Genomic DNA, 18,324 nt, shown 5'->3' on the forward strand with positions numbered 1-18,324 from the left:
ATGTCTTTGATTACATCCATGAGAATGCAGATGGCAAATATGTTAAGGAATTAGTGGATAGTTTAGGTTATAATGATATAGAGAAAGTATATTTCTGGGACCCTAGGAAAGAATTCAAGAATGGGGTTAGGTTTTTAGGTTTTGATAGTAGTACTTGTGACCCTTTCTTAGCTTTACTCTTTGAATACAAAAGCATTCATATATACATTGAACATAAAATCAAACCCACCTACAACTTTAACCTAAACAGGAGTGCAGGAGGGGGAGGAGGGAGAGGTAGCTTCCTTGAGTTGTTGAATACTGATGTGGTTGACTTAAATTCTGATTATGTGGAACCACCTTTTACAGTACTCCCACCCAAACAAACTGAAACTCAACCTGAAACTCAACCTGAACCTCATATTCAACAAAATGTGCCTCAACCTGAAATTGATTATGATTCAGAGGGTACAGATGAAGATGATGATGAGTTAGCCACTGCTAGGTCTAAGATATCTGATGATATGATAAGGGAAAAGGCTTATTTTGAGGAGTTAGTAATGCTGAAAAAACTAGCAGAAAGTAAAGTAGAAGGTGGTCTGAATTTGGGGGATGACTTTGATGGATACAGTGACTTAGACAGCCCTAGTGAGTCAGAAGATGAGGATGATGTTGGTTACTTAGTTGCACCACAACACCATAAGAGGGGGAGAGGGAAACAGAAGCAAAACGACACTGAAACTGAAGAGAGGGAAGCCACTTTTTATGTTGGGCAACAGTTTGAGAATCCAAAGACATTTAGGAAAGCAATCATAGATTATTCAATTGATAAAGGAAGAAACATTCCATTTTCTAAAAATGATTCCACTAGGGTTTGTGCAGAGTGTGAGCACAAAGATAAAGGTTGTAAATGGAGAATTTGGGCTTCATGGGAGAGAGGAAGAAGGTCATTTACAGTGAAAACATTTGTCAGTGAGCACACTTGTGGTAGGACACCTATCATTAAGAAGATGACTTCACATTGGATTGCAGAACACTACCAGAATCTGTTTAAGGTTAACCCTTACATGAGAGTGCAAGATATTCAGGAAACCATTTGGTTAGAAAAGGGTATAAGGGTGAGCAAAGACAAGGCTGCCAGGGCTAGGAGAAGGGGTCAAGCACTCATTGTTGGTGAATACAAAGAGCAGTATGCATTACTCCCAAGGTATGCAGCTGAGATACTAAGAAGCAATCCAGGGAACACAGTGAAGTTGAAGTTGGATGCAAATGTGTTTGACAGACTGTATTTGTGTTTTGAGGCACTTAGGAAAGGGTTCTTGGCAGGATGCAGACCTTTCATATCACTTGATGGATGTTTCTTAAAGGGACCATTTGGGGGTCAATTGTTAGTAGCAGTAGGGAGGGATGGAAACAATTAAATGTTCCCTTTGGCTTGGGCTGTTTGTGAGGTTGAGAGCACTGACACATGGAGTTGGTTTCTAGAACTTCTAGCTACTGATTTAGGCACTAGTGAAGGAGCAGGGTACACTTTCATGTCTGACCAACAAAAGGGTTTACTTGCTGCTGTGTCAAATGTGTTTCCACAAGCTGAAAGTAGGGTGTGTGCAAGGCATGTGTACTATAACTTTAGGGGAGTGTTTGGAGGTGGTTTAGAGTACAGAAAACAATTTTGGACTATTGCAAAAAGCAACACAGTAAATCACTTCAATGAAAACATTGAAGTAATGAGGGGTATTTCACATGAAGCTGCTGAAGACCTACTGAAAAGGAACTACAAGAAATGGTGTAGGGCATTCTACACTCCATTATCTTGTTGTGACAGTGTAGACAACAACATGAGTGAGGTGTTTAATGCATACATCTTGAGTGCAAGGCACAAGCCTATTATTACCATGTTGGAAGATATCAGAGAGGGTTTGATGGAAAGACTGCATAAGAAAAGAGATTTCATTGGGAAAAAGGAGATAATGTTGTGTCCTAGGATCCAAATTCAGTTAGAGAAACACAAAATTTGGGCTAGGGGTTGGAATGCATACTGGGATGGTGGGTTTTGCTATGGAGTAAGAGAAGGTGCAACACAGGTTAAGTATGTGGTGGATCTGAACCAACATACTTGCAGTTGCAATGCATGGCAGGTGAGTGGGATTCCATGCAAACATGCAATTGTTGCTATATGGAATAAAGTAGACCACCCAGAACAATATGTCAATGCATATTTCTGCAAACAGACCTACATGAAGGCATATGAATTTTTGTTAGAGCCTTTAAATGGTCCTCAAGAGTGGCCTACTTCTGATAGCATTGTTGTGGCTCCAAAGGTGAAAAAGGTCAATGGAAGACCTAAAACAAAGAGGAGATATGGTGTTGGAGAGGTAACTGCATCTGGTAAGCTGAAGAGAACAGGTTGTTCTATGAAATGCAGCTTATGTGGTGTGATAGGCCACAACAAAAGGGGTTGCAAGAATGCCCCTAAGCAACAACAACACAGCAACAATCATGCTACTGCAGAGCAGACCACACCACAGCAACAACACCCAAGAACCAGTTCAGCTATACCAATGCACAATAGGGGTGTGGGTATTTATACCTACCCAAATGGGTATCAAAGAATAGCTACTGTAAGTCATTCAATATACTCAAATTCTTTCTTACATGTTACTTTACTGTACTGAAGCCAACTTGTTCCTAATTTGTTTTAATTAATGCAGCCTATATCACAACACTTCCCCACACCACAGAGGCAAAGACCTCCTGCAGCTTTCTATTCTGATAATGGGGGTGAGCAAACCATCTACTCCTTCCCTGCACATGACTTCCCATTGTCACAGACTCAACCAAGTCAAGGACACACAATATCAAGCCAAGCATTGCAGGATCTTGCAATGGCTAGAAGATTAGAAAAAAGACCATGAGGTTAGATTTTATTGAATTTAAAGTTTTCATTACATTTCATTAGTGCAGATCATTACATTTTACCTACCCACTTAACCCACTTAACTTAAAACAAACCAGATAAAAAAAAAAACAGAACCACTAGGATTACAACCCACACTTCACATTTCACACTAATAGGTCTTCTCATCTTGCTCATCACATAGTCTGCCTCCCTCTTCCTTGCATAATTGTTAGCTTCACTAAGTTTTGTCCTAAAACTATCAACTTCAGCAGCAAGGCTTTGTTTATCTTGCATTAACCCTAGTATGACAATTGTTTGCCAAGTTGTTGGTTCTTGTTCATCAATCCATCTAAAAAAGATGCAACCCCTTCTGTTTGTTTCAACATCATAATCTGGACAAGCAATGAACCTCCTTCCAGGATTTTCTTTTGTCCATGCCTTTTGAATGGATACTGTGAATCCACAGTAGCACCTCTTAGGGTGTTCATTATCACCATTGTTGAACAAAGAGATAGCCCTGTTCATCATTCTGCAAATAAATTACGTTTTAATAATTTATTCCTAAATATGTTTAATTATTGTTAAAATAAGCTAACTTAAGATTTACAAAAAAATGGCAGAAAAATACCTTTTTATGTTGAGAAGAGTCAGCTATGGTGGAGCAACAGAGAAAAAACACAGAGCAGAAGATGGAGAAGAAAGAATTTTTTTTTTAAGTGTTTTGTTGTTGTTTTGATGTGCATGGAATGTTAAATACTCTGTTTTTTGAGAGCCTCAACGGCTATATTTTTGTAAAAAGCTAACTGAAATGAATTTCCCTTTATTTAATTATTGGTAAATGGTAAATGTAACTGTTTTTTTGTCGTTTAGTGCCTTTTATTTAGTTTCCTTTTAATTTAAATGCATTTTAACGGACGTTAGTGACGGAAAACAAAAAGCAGCGTTTTCCATCCAAACGCAGGGACCTAAATGCTCCTTTTGAAACTTGAGGGACCTAACTGCTCCTTTTGGCAAATTTTAGGGACCTGCAGATCTATTTACTCTTTTTATTTCATCAAGTTGGGCTTAAATACCAACGGTGCTCAACGTACAGTATGCTTAGTTTATAAGCTATTCTGGAATATAGCCAGTCATGTGACAGTGATCCACCTTAGAACCATGCTATGAATCCTTTATCTAATTAATTATAATGATTTAATAATAATAAATAGGAAAAATTGATATTGACAGTTCCAACTATGGCCGTTTAACTTTTAAAGGTCCCAATTTTTGATTATTCTAGAGTGATCTCAACTTTAAGGTGTGTTTTCCAAGAATGGTCCTTTGGTTTATTAAACTATTAATTAAGTTGATTTAAGCATATCATACTGTTCCATTTACTTCATTTAATTAAAAAATATGATTATTGCACGAGAGGTATGAGTGTTAATTAAGTTATTTAGCACTTAATTTTAACTAAGGGACCATTTTTGGAAAACACTCTCTATAGTTGGGACCACCCTGACATAATCAAAAGTTGGGACCTTTTAAAGTAAATCGGCCATAGTTGGGACCGATAATATCAATTTTTCCTAATAAATATAGAATCCTCAAGCTTTTATCACTACAAAATATTAGTTTAACGTAAAATTATACTCCAATTATTTGTATAAACTATAAGTTGACCATCAAATGAATTAGTATTGAGATAATTTTTGTTTGGTAAACAGTGTAGAAACTAAGACCATTGATTATTCTGTTTTAAATTACTGCTTATAAGATACTTTGTCATGAGTCATGTTGCCACGATACCTGACACCAAATAAAAGACATGTAGTGTATTGTTAAATACTCGCATCCAATTTTAATTTAAAAATACCTACAATATAGATAGATAATGAGATAAAAAAGTAGAGTATATCTTGTAAGCAGTAATTACATACAAAAAGTGTATGAAAGTATACCAAATATAGAAATGGTGTAATTAATATGTATTGTAAAGCAAAGGAATTGCTAATTCAAACCTTAAAAACACGAAGTACTGCCTCTATATTTTAATAGTATGAGTTACGTTACATTGTGACCGGTACGGAGTTTTAGAAGGGTAAGTTAGTTTTATTAGAGTAAGATGAAAGCGGGGATTATGGTAATAAATAATTGTAAGAAAAGATAATGAGGTTGCTAAATTATTCAACGAAAATGATGCGAGAGGAGATAATGGGCACCATCAAAGGAGAGAAATATATTATTAAATGTAAAAGCATAACATTATAATGGTAACTCATACTCCATATTAAAGTATGAGCGTTTATAGTAATTGTAACTCATATTAAAATATGGAAAGAGTACTATTTTGAAGAAGAAAAAAACCACATTACAAAGAAATAAAGACAAAAGCAAGTTTTAGAGTGTCGCAATATTTTTGGGCTCTCTCGTTAGCAAAATCTTTTTCGTCTTTTGCCTAGGAAAAGTTTAGAATTGTACATTCTGCCCCTGAAAATGCTTCGTGAACTATGATAGTTAACTGCGAGTTTTATTTTTTTTTTATTTTTTTTGTTAAGTATGGTAATTCTCATTAGTTTAAGGCTAATACTTCGTTTGAGATTTAGTGCATCTTATAATTTTTCATTTTGGTGTAGCTTTTTTTTCTTAAATGTTTTTGGAAGTGAATTTTCCTAATTTTTCTATTCATTGGTTGTTATTTATGTTTTTCACATGATAGTATTTTGTGTTATAATAAAAGACATAATACCAATTAATTAGAAAAATAAAATTTTATTAGTATGCAATTTGATTAAAGTTTATTACTTCACGCCAAAAAAAAGATTAAAGCTTATTACAAAGTATTTACTTTACTCCTTCGATTCTTGAAATGTTTGTCCTTTAGAAATTTAAGAAAATCCAACATAAGTATTGTCGCATGAATCTGATTAATAGAATTTAACCCACGTAGGTATGAGAAAGAAATAATTGAGGGGTTTAGCGGGGATAAAAATTTACTTGAGAGTAAACAAGTCGGTAATTTGGATATTTATAAGGTATAATTGGAATAAATATTAGACAAATAAGGAAAGATTTCAAAAGAAACTAACATAAGTAAAACAACGCAATACGGGAAGAGGATAAACATTCAAGAATGGAGGAAATATTAGATATGTATAGTGTATGAGAGCTAATTAAAAATAGGTATGTATGAAGTAAATGAGAGGGATTTGTGATTTAGTCAAGGCAATGGAAAAAAAGGAGTTCCAGTAAGATGAATGTCAAATCAATGGAAATGAAGTGAAAGAAGAAGAAATGTGAAAGAGTAGTTGTACTATACGTACTTGATCAAAGGTCAAGAATGTAGATGGTCTAACACGAAGTAGACATAATTTTATAGGTGAGTTAATAATATTGTGGGTTATCATAATCAAACTTACAATTACATCACATCTATATAGTTGGACGGGCGAGAGGAGGAGGAATGGGGGGTGTCTTTCAACTTTTTCCTCCAAGACTATGCATATAGTTAAGGTTATAAGTATGAGAACAACTTCAATTAAACAAATCTAGATTTACTCAATATTTTTTGAAAAAAACTATATTCAAATATACTTATATAAAATTATTTTATCAGATTAATTTTTTCATATTATTAATGATATGAAGTATACGATTGTTAAACTCAACTTACTTTTAATTTAACATGCTTGTTCACCACATCAAACATGAATTCAATAATACTTCAAATCAAAGGATTCACAAATAATAATCGTCACATAATCCTCATGTAAACAGCGGTCACCCTAGGCATGTACGTACCTCGAGTATCTAAGTACGGGGGCCACTTTGCGAATCACAATCAAGGCTAGAAATCACCTCCTATAATTAAAATAATAAAACTTAGTTATTATCCATGCTTACTAAATTTCCAGCAACTTTTAAGAGTTTTAAAACCTTTGATTTAATTAGAAATAAGTTTCTCATAATTAAAATAATAGTCTCAATTGAACGATTAAAGTCCTAGTATGAAAATATTAATATTTCGCCTTTAAAATCATTAAAATCAACACTTTAAAGCCTTGAATAAAATCTGAAAATTACATTTGATTTCCCTAATTTATATCACCATTAAATTATGTAAATCGATCGCTTATTAAATTGGCATTAAAACCCTAGTATTAAATAATCATAAAAATCACTTTAGGACATCAAAAATCCACACTTTATTAATTTTATTAAATCTGAAAATAATAGTTCCTTTAATAAAAATCATCCTTGTGAATTCAAACACGTAAAACATCACAATACGGTGTTCATAACCGTTCCCATCAGTTTAGTTAATCAAAATCAATAATAATGATACAATTTTAAAATACGGAATTGAAATAGAATAGGCAAGGAAGAAGAGAATTATACCAAACCAGCCTATAGCACGATACAATCACAAATTGAATGTGATTGGGCGCAAAATGTACGGAGTATACGGAACAACACACACAACACACGAGTAGCGTGCAGTGTGTTGTGCGAGCACGGGCAGCGAAGGCAGCAAGCACCGCGGGGGCTTCGGTGCTCGGCAGGCACGAGAGAAAGAGGGAGTGTGAGTGTGGGCGTGGACGAGCAAACGAAAGCAACAACAACACACAACAACAACAATGACGCAACACAATAGCACCAACAACGTGCACGAAGAGGGGATGCAAGGGTGCTTGAGGCATGGTGCAGCAAGGCAAGGCACAACGAGCAACTGCTAGGTTGTGCGCGGGTGAGGGGCGAGCAAAGAGAGCCGGACGAGAGGAGAGCAAGGCTCTGTTCTCTTCACCTTATTTTCACTTATTTCAGGTCTGAAAAGATAAGATAAGATAAGATAAAATAAGATAAAATAAGGGTCAATAAGATAAGATAAGATAAGATAAGATAAGATAAGATAAGATAAGATAAGTTCAGGTCCAATAAGATAAGATAAGATAAGGTAAATATTACATAAGGTTATACTATAAGTTTCAATAAGATAAGGGTTAATAAGATAAGATAAGGGTCAATATGATAAGATAAGATAAGATAAGATAAGATAAGATAAGGGTCAATAAGTTCAGATAAGATAAGATAAGATAAGATAAGGGTCAATAAGATAAGATAAGATAAGTTCAGGGCCAATAAGATAAGATAAGATAAGATAAGTGAAATTCAGGTGAAGAGAACACTACCCAAGAAAGGAGAGAGAGGGTTATGAAATTGTGAGGCGATCCTCAATGCAAGAGTCCTAGTGCAACGCTCAGATTGTGCAGGGGTGTGCATGGTGCTCTTGGTGCACCTATCCCAAAACGCACATAAATAACATTAAAACGCAACAAAAATAAAAACCGCAAAAAAAAGAACATTAACAAAAGAACATTAACAAAAAGAACATTAACAAAAAGAACACTAACAAAAAGAACATCAATATTGACAAATCAGACAAAAGGTACAAATATAAAAAGCAGTTATATTTTTTCTTGTTCTTTTAAGTTCTGGAAATGTTCTTTTCCAACCAATTTACAGTATGTTCTAATTAAAAAATAAAACGACGAACCTTTGATGAACTTTAAAACCAGATTTATAATTTTTCTTGTTCTTTTAAGTTCTGAAAATGTTCTTTTCCAACCAATTTATGTTCTAATTAAAAAATAAAACGACGAACCTTTGATGAACTTTAAAACCAGATCTATATTTTTTCTTGTTCTTTTAAGTTCTGGAAATGTTATTTTTCAACCAATTTATGTTCTAATTCCGTTATTTTATTTATCAAAAGATATCTGAAAACAACACTATAAATATGTAAAAAGAACAATTGCTGATTCTAAAAAAGAACACACTGTTTTGATGCCACAGAAATAGAAAGTTATAAGAAAAGAACATTAAAATTTAAAAAGAACATAGAATTAAGAACGAGAAAATTTACCTTAATCACCCGATGCACCTTCATCAACAGCATAAACCTCTTTGAATGAATAAAAAAATTCAAAAAATAGCGAAATTAAAATAGTATTTCGCTTAATAAACTAGTTTTTTGTAAACGTAATTCAATTAAAATCACATTTCAGAGAAAGAAGGAGGAGAAATTTTGTTTTGAACTTTCTCTCTCATAAAATCTCTCTTTTGTTGGGAGAAACTAAAAGCTCTCCTCTTTCTCTCTCAAGAATGTGTTTCTAAAATGAGAAGTTATGAATCCAATAGGAGAAATATTATATATATAGAAAATGAAAAATAAAAAAAATAAAACAAAAGAGGGGGAAGGAGAAGAAATACAAGTCATGTTCATGATAAGAACGGTGCACTTGTTTTTTTTTTTTTGGGTTTTGTTGTTCTGTTCTTTTATGTTTATTGATATAAATCTTAATGTTCTTTTATGTTTGTTCTTTTTTCAAAAAGTACAGTATTGAAGAGCAAAGGAAGCTTTTACTTGACCAGCAACAAATGATGTTAAATCTTCAAAAACAGCTGAAAGAACAAGAAGAGAGGCTGAATAAACAGAGCAATTCCTCAAAAGAACAAAAAGAGGATGAACCTAAAAGAACATTATAAATACAGAAAAGAACATATCATGTAGAACACTTATTTTAACCATGTAAAACAACATTACCAATAAAAAAACGAACAACAATAGAGCATAAAAGGACATAATAAAGTAAAGAAAAAGAACATTAAAAATAGCAGAAAAGAACATATCATGTAGAACACTTATTTTAACCATGTGAAAAAAGAACAACAAAAAAGATAAAAGAACAACAAAAATGGTAAAAGAACAATTTGATCTGAAGTGTGTAATATCAAAAGAACAACAAGCTAAAGCAAAAAAGAACAAAGAACAACAAGCTAAAGCAAAAAAGAACAAAGAACAACAAGCTAAAGCAAAAAAGAACAACATGTTCAATAATTATTTTCTGTATTATTACAATCTCTTAATACATATATGAGAACCAATATATAAAAGAACAAAAGATAAGAATAAAAGAACATATAAAATCGAAAAAAGAACAGAAATCAAAATCATCAGAAATATATAATCAAGATACATTAATCATCAAAATTATCAAAATATAGAATCAAAATACATTAATCAAGGTTATTGAGAAATGCAGAAATCGAAATAATCAAAAAAATCAAAATAAATTGAAATGATGAAAATAATGAACATGGAAATCAAAATCATCATAAATAAGTAATTCGTTTTAAAAAATTGAAAAATTACCTTCACAAATCGGATTATCAGCAGAGGAATTCAAATTTGAAGAAGAAGAATCAATAGAATTTGATATTGAAGTAGAAAAATCAACCAATATCTGAGAATTTTCCATTACTTTCTCTCTCCTCTTCACAGTTTCTCTCTCTTTTCCATAGTTTTTCTCTCTCCTCTTCACAAATTCTGATTCGAAAATTATAAAAAAGAAGGTATATATACCAGAAAAATAGAGTGAAAAACAAAAGAACGAAAAAAAAGGGACAGAGCAGTCATTGTTCTTTTTTTTAACAAAAGAACAACGTTTGTTCTTTTTTTTAACAAAAGAACAACGTTTGTTCTTTTTTTATCAAAAAAACAACATTTGTTCTTTTCTTCTCCGGATTCAACAAGATATCCGCGTTTTACATTTATTGCATGTCGTTTGGACACCAGTGCACCAAGAGCACTGTGCACACCCCTGCACCATCATATTTGCGGTCCTAGTGGGCTTAAGTTTTAGGGATTTGCATTGGGATTTCACAATTGGATTTGGGTTAGAATTAAAAGCTTTAAGGCTTTGTTGGGTTCACCAACTAAATGGAATTGGGCTCGAAATTTATTTAAAACACGACCCAATAAATTCCCGAATAAAATAAAATAATAACTTCATTTAATTTATTTAAGAAATTCGGATTTAATAAATAAATAATAATTATATTATTTAAAATAAAAATACATTTAAATCATTATTAAATGTAATTAAATTCGTAAAATTCATAAAAGTACTTTATAAATACATTATAATATATTTATAAATTCAAAAAAATACGAGGTATTACAGGATTGGGCTAGCTTGAATACAAAATCATTTTACTTCTTAAAACTCAATTTAAATTCCTCAATTTTTAAAAATAAATTATTTTCTCTCAAATTAGAAATAATAAATAAAATGCTTAATTACAAAATCTATAAAATTCTTTATAAATATAATAAATATATTTATAATTAAATAAAAAATACGGGGTATACAACGCCACTTTCTCGCGAACGAAGTGGATGTCCATCTCCACATCTTTGGTGTGCTGGTGTTGAACGGGGTTGCTTGACAAATAAATAGCATTAATATTATCACAACAAACAAGGGTGGCCTGACGAAGCGGGCAATGTAACTATAGGAGAAGGTTGACATTTGTGACTCTCGATATTTTGCTTCCGCACTTGATCTAGAAAGAGTGGGTTGGCGTTTGGAGGACCAAGAGATAAGATTGTCTCCTAAGAAAAAACAATAATATGACGTCGAACGACAAGTGTCTGGACACCCACCCCAATCTGCATTTGTGTAAGTGATCAAGCGCGTAGTAATAGTAGGATATAAGTGTAACCCGTGATCAATGGAGTTGTGAATATACCACAGGATGCTCTTTAATGCATTGAAATGAGGCTCTCGTGGATCATGCATAAAAAGACATACATGATGCATCACATAGGCAATGCCAGGGCGAGTAAACGTAAGGTATTGAAGAGCACCTGCCAAACTGCGGTAATGAGAAGGGTCCTGCACATAAAGACCTGAATCTGCACTAAGTTTTGCGTTAGTATCAACAAGAGTGGTAGCAGGCTTACAAGTCCCCATGCATGCACGTTCCAAAATTTCACGTGCATACTTTTGTTGAGAGAGAAACATATAAGATGGAGTCCGTGTTGTCGAAATACCCATAAAATAATTCAGAGGACCCAAACCAGACATTGGAAATTCTGTCTTCAAATGGGAAATCAAATGGTGAAGTAAAGCATCAGATGATGTGCACAAAATAATATCATCAACATAAAGTAAGAGGAATGTCATGTCATCACCATCCTTAAAGGTGAACAAGGATGTGTCACTCTTTGCAATGACAAATCCCATTTGCAATAAAAAGCTAGCAAACCTTTGGTACCATACAAGAGGGGCATGTTTAAGGCCAAAAGTGCCTTACGGAGCAGACATACATAACTCAACCGTTTAGGAAACAAAGAAACCATTGTTTACATCAAGTTGGTGAAAGTCCGTGAATTGGAGTGATTCCATTGATCAAATGTATATAGTGGGTTACAACATTAGTCCTAATTGTATTAGGAAACCTAATGCGACTAGAACTCTATTGTACATAAAATATCCTAAGAGATTCTATCTCTATCAAATTTAAACTTTTATAAGGTACTCTCTCCGTTCGATTTTGTTATTTACGTATACGTTTAAGGTGTCCTATTTTGTTATTTACATTAAGAATCTTTTCTTTTATACGTAGCAATTTGTGTACTTTGCCTTCATTTGGTTCAAAAAATAAATAAAACAATCTTATTGGTTATTAGATTAGCCAGTGGATTGAAGTGCTATTTTGTTTAATTTTTTTAATAAAGAATAAAAGTTATTTTCATTTTATCCAAAAAAGACAATAAATATATTTTGAGTGAAGTGAAAATATTATTAACAAATGGAGTAATTTGCAATGTTTTTAAAAAATTAAAGAATCTTTATCCCTATCAATTATACGTTATTTGCGTGTATGATGCTAAACGTAAAGAACAAAAAAGACAAAAAAATAATATGTTACAACATTTTTTATAAAGTAGTTTCTCGCAGAAACACAAATTTTGACCGGGTAACTTTTAACGGATTTGCCAAAGTATTAAGGGGTCTAACTTTACTAAGTAATCCCTCCGTTTATAGTTACCCGTTTGTCCTAAATATTTTACTGTTTTGTGCCAAAATATCATTAAATATTTTTGATTTAATCAACCGGCCACCTTTATCATATTCAAGGCTATTCAACACCTACTCACCTAGCACTCTAGCAGTAACTTCTACAGTACCTTTTGTTTCCACAAGATTAAGGGGTCAGATTCAAAGAATCAAAGGTTTAAAAATGAAGGGACAAGATTTTTTATAAAAAAAATAGATTGGCTCTTCCCTTACGAAATTGTACAGAGTCAATAATAGGAAGGAAAGTCGGGGAACTACACAGAGGAGAATTGAGCAGCTGACGTTAGATTACGAGAAGAAGGTAAGTATGTGGTAACGTTGATTTATATGTTTAAATTGAAGTTTTTTTTGCTAAGTTTTGTAATAAATGGAAAATGGAAGGCGACCATTGAAAAATTCGAACGAAATAAGATAAATGAGCTATTTTTGTGGATTTGTTGTAAGAACAAGATTATTAGATGTTTGGGCTCCCAATTGATTCTCAATTGGGCCACTAAGTCTAAAGCCCAATGGCTCTAAACAACAGCATCAAATCTACCAATGGCTAGTCAGCCATCCATTAAGGCCCAAGGCCCAATAGCAATAAATGACCTATGGGCATTTATTATGCAAACACTATAAATAGGCCGCCAAGGCTCACACCTCAAGGTACGTCCAATTTATCGCCTTAAGACTACTCTTCTAGAGAACTTCTCTCTAGAATCCGAGCATCGTTCTTACTTAGGCATCGGAGGGGCTTTCCTCGGAAACACCCCCGAGGCTAGTGACTTTGCTCTTGTGCAGGTGAATTCGGACTCAACTCATTCAATCAAGCAAGATCTTCAACACACACGAAAGGGCCTTCAGTAGAAGCCCATTGTTTCCATCTTTACAACACCGGAACAATTTGGCGCCGTCTGTGGGGAGGAACACTTCAAAGCCTTTGAAAGACATTAACCACCTCTTTCTGCAAAATGGTTAATGATGTTGTCAACAACAATGATGACGATATGATAGTGCGGTCAGAATCGGAATCTGACGAAGAGGAGCACCCTCAATCGGTGGCGAGGTCACAGCCAAGCAGAGCTACGACCGCCACAAACGCAGGACCTCCGATTCCAACTAGGGAAGAGCTCACTGCGGCCATGACCATCATGCAAAACTTCCTCTTCAATGAGAAGCAGCAAGGATTGGCAAAAGACCGCAGAGAAGAGAGGAGGACCAGGCGAAGGCTGAACGAGCCGCCCAGTGTAGAGGTGTCCAGACCCGAACGAGAGCTCCTTCCCTTGACAGGAACACACCTGACGTCGAGATGGATGGAAAGCACGTGGGACACCCAAAAAAGGGCACAACAACAACCAGACTGGTTTGCAAGACCATCGCCCACTCCAACAGCTCTCCAAAGCGAATCGACTACTTATAATACTCGGATCCGAAGCTCGGTGCTCAGCAGGTTGAGGCCCTCGGTCCACTCAAGGTTAAGACCCTCGATCCATACGAGACTCGGGGTAGGCAAATCAAGCAGATCTGGCGAACGACCCGAGGTCAGTAGCCGAGAAAGAAGAAGAGACAGGAGGCATGATCGAACCCCTAGCCCCCATCGTACGCCCGAACGTTCTAATCACAGAACCTCGGCGAACGAAGGCATCAGGGCTAGACTCGGGAAAAGAATCATGACTCCCACGTCATCCCCTTTTTCGGACGAGCTGATCATGGAAGAAATTCCGAAGGTGAGGCTGCCAGCACACCTGACATATAGTGGAATCACAGATCCGAGGGATCATGTCATCTCCTACGAACAGCAAATGTTCTTGAGCCCCTACTCCGAAGCATGTTGGTGTAAATATTTCCCAACCACGCTAACCGGAGTGGCGGGAGAGTGGTTTAGATCGCTGCCGAAGGGATCGATCAAAAGCTGGAAGAAGCTGAAAAAGAGATTCTGCACACAGTTCGTGAGCAACAATCGCCCCGAGCGAACCACAGCAGACTGACCTCAATCCAACAAGAAAGAGACGAAAGTCTAAGAGAGTTCATGGCCAGATTCATGAAGGAATCAACAAACATACCAAACTTGCAGCCAGACGTGGCCATCTTCGCCTTGAAGCACGCGCTCCAGGAAGGGAAATTCCGTGACAAGCTCTCGATGAAAAACCCCTCCAAAATAGCCGACGTGCTCCAAATGGCTGATGCATTCATCAGAACCGAAGAGTTCAACAAAGCTGCTGCAAGGTTGAAAGGATCGTCGGATCCGAGAGACACAAAAAATGTCCAGAGCAAGCCCGAGGGCAGCTCAAGGAAAGGGAAGGAGAAAGTAGGAGTTAGAGAAATGAGCCCGAAGAAAGACGGGAGAAGGGGTGAACTTCAACCCAAGTACGCTAACTACACTCCACTAACTCTGCCCCGAAAGGAAATCTTTAGCCTCAACAGAAATGATGAAAAGTGGAAACTACCTGGGAAGCTCAAGTCCAACCCAGCTTGGAGAAACAAGAACAAATGGTGCGAGTTTCATGATGACTTCGGTCACCACACCGAAGAATGCAACTCGATGAAAGACAACATTGAGGACCTCGTTCGCCGAGGTTATCTGAAGCAATACTTGTTAGACCGAAGGGAGGAAAAAGAAAAAGCCGCAAGTGGCAAACAACACGAGCAACCCCAGAAAAGGGTCTACGAAGCAACAGGGCACAAGAAGAATGACATCCTAGTGGTGTTCGGGGGACAGAAGTCTGGCCAGGCCAGCAAGAAACACCTAAGAGCTCTCACCCATCGAGTCAACTTCAGAGCAATGGGAGACAACCAACCACGCCCCCCGAACATGACCTTCACTGCCGATGATTGCTTCGGAGTCCAATACAAACATGACGATCCTTTAGTCATTTCCATGGACCTCAATAACCACAACGTACACCGAGTGTTGGTCGACGGAGGAAGTGCCGTCAACATCATCTTCAGAAACTGCTTCGAGCAACTGATCCTCGAGGAGTAAGAGGAAGCATTGACGAAAGTCAGTTACCCCCTGATCGGATTCAACGGATCCGCAACCATCCCTCGAGGAAAGATCACCCTACCAGTCACAATGGGCGAAGGCCAAGCAGCAAAAACCCTTCGGGACGAATTTTTGGTGATGGACTGCGACTCCGTATACAACGTAATCATGGGAAGAACCATGATTCACAAGATGCAAGCAGTCCCCTCCACATACCATCAGCTAATGATATACGTCTCGGACGCAGGATTCGCCGAACGAATTAGAGGTGATCAAGAGGTTGCAAGGAGAACCTGCCACACCGCCGTCCGAAAGCCCAAATTAGGAGACGGTTCCGAGGCGGAGAAAGATGCTCTAGGAGAGGAGAACGAGGCAAAAAGGAGAAAGGCAGGCACGAGCAGCTTATCTCCCGCAGAGGTCGATGTCCGTCCCGAAACCCTATCTCCCGAACCAGACCAAAGGAGGGGGAAACCCTGTATCTATATGTCGCAGTCAGCCCTGGAACCGTCAGCGCAGTGCTTCTTCAGGAAGAAGAGAAGAAACAACAGCCAATCTACTTCACCAGCCGAACACTCACAGGCGCCGAAACTCGGTACCCGCTCATCGAGAAAGTTGCATATGCAGTGGTGGTAGCTGCACGAAAACTGAGGCCATACTTCGACTCCCATCAGATCACAGTACTGACCGACCAACCACTCGAGAAAGTACTCGACAAAATAGAGAGGTCAGGAAGATTGGCTGCCTGGGCCTTCGAACTATCAGAGTTCGGCATCAAATATCAGCCGAGGACCGCCATCAAGGCACAGGCGTTGGAAGACTTCTTGGCCGAGTGCTCATACCAAGAAATGCTGGATGATACGAAAAGCACTTGGGAGGTCTTCACTGACGGATCTTCCACAGTAAACGGCTCAGGAGCAGGAGTTGTATTAATCCCCCCAACGGGGAAAAGCATAGAGTATGCATTGAAGTTCGGATTCAAAGCAACTAACAACGAGGCCGAATATGAGGCCGCAATCACAGGGATAGAGCTTTGCTTATCCCTGGAGGCCGAGCATGTTTGCCTCAAAACTGATTCCCAGCTTGTAGCCAACCAGATCCGAGGGGAGTATGAGGCCAAGTGGCCCAGCATGACAGCTTACTTAGCGAAAATTAAATCCTTAACGTCAAAGTTAAGATCCTTTGAAGTCATTCTCATCCCCCGAGGACAAAACACGCAAGCAGACGCACTGTCAAAGCTCGCAAGCTCAACACTCATCGACCTAAACAGGTCGGTCCACGTGGAAGTTCACAAAGAGAGAAGCATTGACTTGCCACTCCCCACAGTATGCAGTTTACGTACCGAACCCAGCTGGATGGACGCAGTAATTGCATACAAAGAAAGGGGAGAACTTCCCGAAGATAAGCTACAGGCGAGAAAGCTGAAAAGATTCAACAAGTGGTTCATCATCGACGCCGAAGGAGAGCTCATGAGGAAATCATTCTCCGCTCCACTGCTGAAATGTGTGGGTCCAGCAGACGCTGACTATATCCTAAGAGAAATCCACCTCGGAATATGCGGAAACCACATCAGAGGCAGGACATTGGCACACAAAGCCCTTCGGGCCGGATACTGGTGGCCCACTATGGTTTCCGAGGCAAAGCAGATGGCACGGAAATGCGAGAAATGCCAAAAGTTCGCACCAGCTATCCATCAACCAGCTCAAACCTTACAATCAACACTATACCCCTTACCATTCGCACAGTGGGGGTTAGACATCATTGGTCCCTTCCCCTCAGCTACGAACCAGAAAAAGTGGTTGATCGTAGGAGTAGACTATTTTAGCAAATGGATCGAAGCCGAAGCTGTCTCCTCCATCACCGAACCTCAGGTCCGCAAGTTCATATGACAGAACATCATCACAAGGTTCGGCATACCAAGACTGATGGTCTTCGACCACGGGAAACAGTTCGACAACACCCCGCTGCAAAAATGGTGCAAACAGTTCGGCATACACCTAGCTTACTCGGCAGTTTGCCACCCACAAAGCAACGGACAAGCTGAAGCTGCAAACAAACTCATCCTCAACGCACTCAAGAAAAGAGTCGAGGATGACAAAAACAAGTAGCTGGAAGAGCTACCCGGAACGTTATGGTCCCTTCGGACCACCGAGAAAGAAGCTACTGGGCAAACACCGTTCCACCTTGTATAAGGATCCGAGGCTGTCATCCCTGTGGAAATCGGAACAGAAAGCTTGAGGATCCAGGCATACAACAGGTATGATGGACTCCAAGGAGAAAGCAACAACCAACTTCTGTCTGAAGCTCTCGACCTACTAGATGAAGCTCGGAACGATGCAAGGACACTCAACGCAGCTTATTTGCAGAGGGTCAACAAGCATTACAATCGAAGAGTCAACGCCAGACCCCTAAAAGTCGGCGATCTAGTACTCAGAAACGCCGCCTCGGTTCAGAAAGGACGGATCCATGGCAAACTCTCAGCCACCTGGGAAGGACCATACATCATCCATTCCGAAAAAAGGCCAGGCACGTTTATGCTGAAACAGTTAGATGGAACAATATTGAAGAACCATTGG

The 18,324-nt window shown here is 37.6% G+C and overlaps 1 protein-coding gene across 1 annotated transcript; it reads left to right on the forward strand.

Annotated features, from left to right (window-relative positions):
- The first annotated feature begins 1,359 nt into the window (after nucleotides 1-1,359).
- Nucleotides 1,360-3,743, forward strand: LOC130459873 (uncharacterized). Its single transcript, XM_056827493.1, has 3 exons — nucleotides 1,360-2,600; nucleotides 2,691-2,895; nucleotides 3,499-3,743. Exons 1-2 carry the CDS (start codon nucleotides 1,401-1,403, stop codon nucleotides 2,892-2,894), a joined length of 1,404 nt encoding a protein of 467 aa, XP_056683471.1. The 5' UTR covers nucleotides 1,360-1,400; the 3' UTR covers nucleotide 2,895; nucleotides 3,499-3,743.
- The last annotated feature ends 14,581 nt before the right edge of the window (nucleotides 3,744-18,324 follow it).

Source organism: Spinacia oleracea, chromosome 4 (assembly GCF_020520425.1).
Source record: "Spinacia oleracea cultivar Varoflay chromosome 4, BTI_SOV_V1, whole genome shotgun sequence".
NCBI lineage: Eukaryota > Viridiplantae > Streptophyta > Magnoliopsida > Caryophyllales > Amaranthaceae > Spinacia > Spinacia oleracea.

Coding starts and splice junctions, on each gene's coding strand:
- LOC130459873 (XM_056827493.1), top strand. CDS start 1,401: ATGTTCCCTTTGGCTTGGGCTGTTTGTGAGGTTGAGAGCACTGACACA. Junction 2,601..2,690: donor GGTATCAAAGAATAGCTACT/GTAAGTCATTCA, acceptor TAATTAATGCAG/CCTATATCACAACACTTCCC.